The following is a 2362-nucleotide window of genomic DNA, read 5'->3' as shown; positions in this document are numbered from 1 at the left end:
GAATGTGAATACTTTCGACACCTCTGTTCTACACTAACGGGTCTTTTAGCATGACAACACAAAATAACATAAAATATTTTTGATGTTTAAAATTAGATTTGCACTCATGTCCAGGATGAGAGGCATCTAAAAGTTAAAATTATAATTTAATTCCATATAATACTTAATCTGACGTTTTCCCCGATACAGAAAAGTGCATCTGACCGATGGTCTGTCTCATTGTTTGTTTGCGCAGGTGTCGTCTTTTCATCTATTACCTGGTGATTCTGGTGGAGAACGCCGCTCTCAGTGCACTGTGGTATCTGTACCGAACACCTCAAACTACAGACGCCTTTGCAGTTCCAGCTCTCTGCGTCATTTTCAGCTGTTTCCTCACGGGTCTGGTGTTCCTGCTGATGTATTACGCCTTTTTCCATCCCAACGGGCCTCGCTTTGGACGCTCATCCAGCGGCCACGGACTAGATCTGGACCCCTCTGCTCAGTTCTCCACACTACCTTCTGAGGGAGCGACCAACTCACTGCGTTCCAACCGAGGCGCCACCACCACCTCCACCACCACCACCACCACCCTGGAGCGTGACGCGGGGAAGTACTCGGAGCGAGACGGCTGCATGCCGGTGTTTCAGGTGCGGCACACGGTGCCATCCACGTTATTGCTGCGTGCTCCACGGATAGAGGAGACAGTCATCAAAATCGACCTTTGTAGGAACCGCTACCCTGCGTGGGAGCGCCACGTCCTGGACCGCAGCATACGCAAAGCTATCCTGGCCGTTGACTGCTCTGTGACTCCTCCTCGTCTGCAGTACAAAGATGATGCTGTGGTGCAGGAACGCTTGGAGTATGAGACCACCTTATAGTCCCACCTCACTGTCAGAGCAAGACCTGCAGCAGAAACACCAACAGGGATCGTTGAGTGGCTAGTAGAAAATCAATTATTTTTATCTCCCATTCATTTTTTCCCCTCCCTATTAACCGGAACCTGCGGGAAGGAGTTGGAGGAAAGTCTGGCCCAGTTTGAACTGATGTGGTTGGATTATTCTGTTCTTTTTACTTCCACTCATCAGGGAAATTCTGACATGAACAACATGCTTTGATACTTTGTGTGAAACGAACAAAAATCTGATCCAAGTGTGTGAAACGGTACTTCAAATATTCAAACAACAGTGTAGAAGCAGCTGTCCATCAGTCAGCAGGATAAAACTCCTGTTTTCTCTGTGCCAACAAGCTTTCTGAGCTCTACTGGGAACCGTTTTAAATTGGTTAAATAGTCAAGAAAGTACTTCTATAACCCAGAAATGTTACTGTTCTTACCTCACTTTGGTCTGCTCTGAAACATCCAACAAGACAAAACTACAGTTAGTGGTCCAAGCAGCAGCTCTACCTGTTCTCATTTATCTGAAAAAAAAAAAGAAGCAAACCTGGCTGGATGGAACAGAAGAGTGAAGACTGAACCGGAATCACCTTGCACTCTCTTTCTCCCACAATGAAGCAAGCTGAAATCACACAATGCAAAGAATAAAAAAAGACAAAATCCACACGGCAGCTCAGCTCAGCTGTTCATCTCGTCATTCTGACTGTGCAAAACCATGGATCCTATCCTAATCTGTGAACAAACCCAACCAACAGCAACGGATAGCAGAGTGAGATTCAAACAGAGAGAAGCTGCCAGGATGTACAGTTCTCTCCTCCAACATTAAGAGTTTTTAGATAAACAGAAGATTTTCTGTAGAGAAGATTCTTGTCAACGGTAATTTTGTGCTTTTTGTGTTTAGATGTGTTGAAAACCTGCTGTGTGTGTGTGTGTTTGTTATAGAGATGAAGGAGTGGAAGCAGGGTAACGACCATCAGTTAGGAACTGACATTAAGTCGAGTCAGAAGATAAAAGAGAAAGATGCTGACTCAGCATCAGCTGTCACAAACGGCTGTATTTTCCATCACAGGTTATTATGCTACTGGGTTCAGTTTATGAGTTTACTAGAGTAGAGTTGGGCAATATTGACAAAAAAATTAAATCACGATTAAAGGCACAGTGTGTAGGATTTTGTCAATTCTTTTAGCCGAAATTGAGATAATCACTAATGACAATAATAAAAAACATGTCCAATCATTGCAGACAAAGACCTTGTTTTATTATTTTTGCCTTATAAAAAGCTGTTTATATCTCCATGGTCGCGGGTCGCCACACAGGCAGCCGCCATCTTGCACCGCCATCTTGTCTACGAAGGCTCATGAAGGACAAACTGCGGTGGCAGCGTCAAAAACGGTTTTAGTTATAATACTATAAATGTAATATTTGTTGTCTGTCATTGTAGCTGGGATCATTTTACTTATTAAAGCTCATAATCTTACCACTTGAAACATC

General features: G+C 43.8%; 1 protein-coding gene across 1 annotated transcript; it reads left to right on the top strand.

Annotated features, from left to right (window-relative positions):
• Positions 1 to 235: 235 nt before the first annotated feature.
• On the top strand, positions 236 to 1788 carry LOC106511126 (XK-related protein 4; the record flags this gene model as incomplete). Its single annotated transcript, XM_013999871.1, is given in 1 exon segment — positions 236 to 1788. A coding segment is annotated over 1 exon segment (622 nt), but the record flags the coding sequence as incomplete, so codon positions are not given.
• Between the last annotated feature and the right edge of the window lie 574 nt (positions 1789 to 2362).

Source organism: Austrofundulus limnaeus, unplaced genomic scaffold (assembly GCF_001266775.1).
Source record: "Austrofundulus limnaeus strain Quisiro unplaced genomic scaffold, Austrofundulus_limnaeus-1.0 Scaffold2529, whole genome shotgun sequence".
NCBI classification, from domain to species: domain Eukaryota; kingdom Metazoa; phylum Chordata; class Actinopteri; order Cyprinodontiformes; family Rivulidae; genus Austrofundulus; species Austrofundulus limnaeus.
This window is presented reverse-complemented; position numbering and strand designations above follow the sequence as displayed.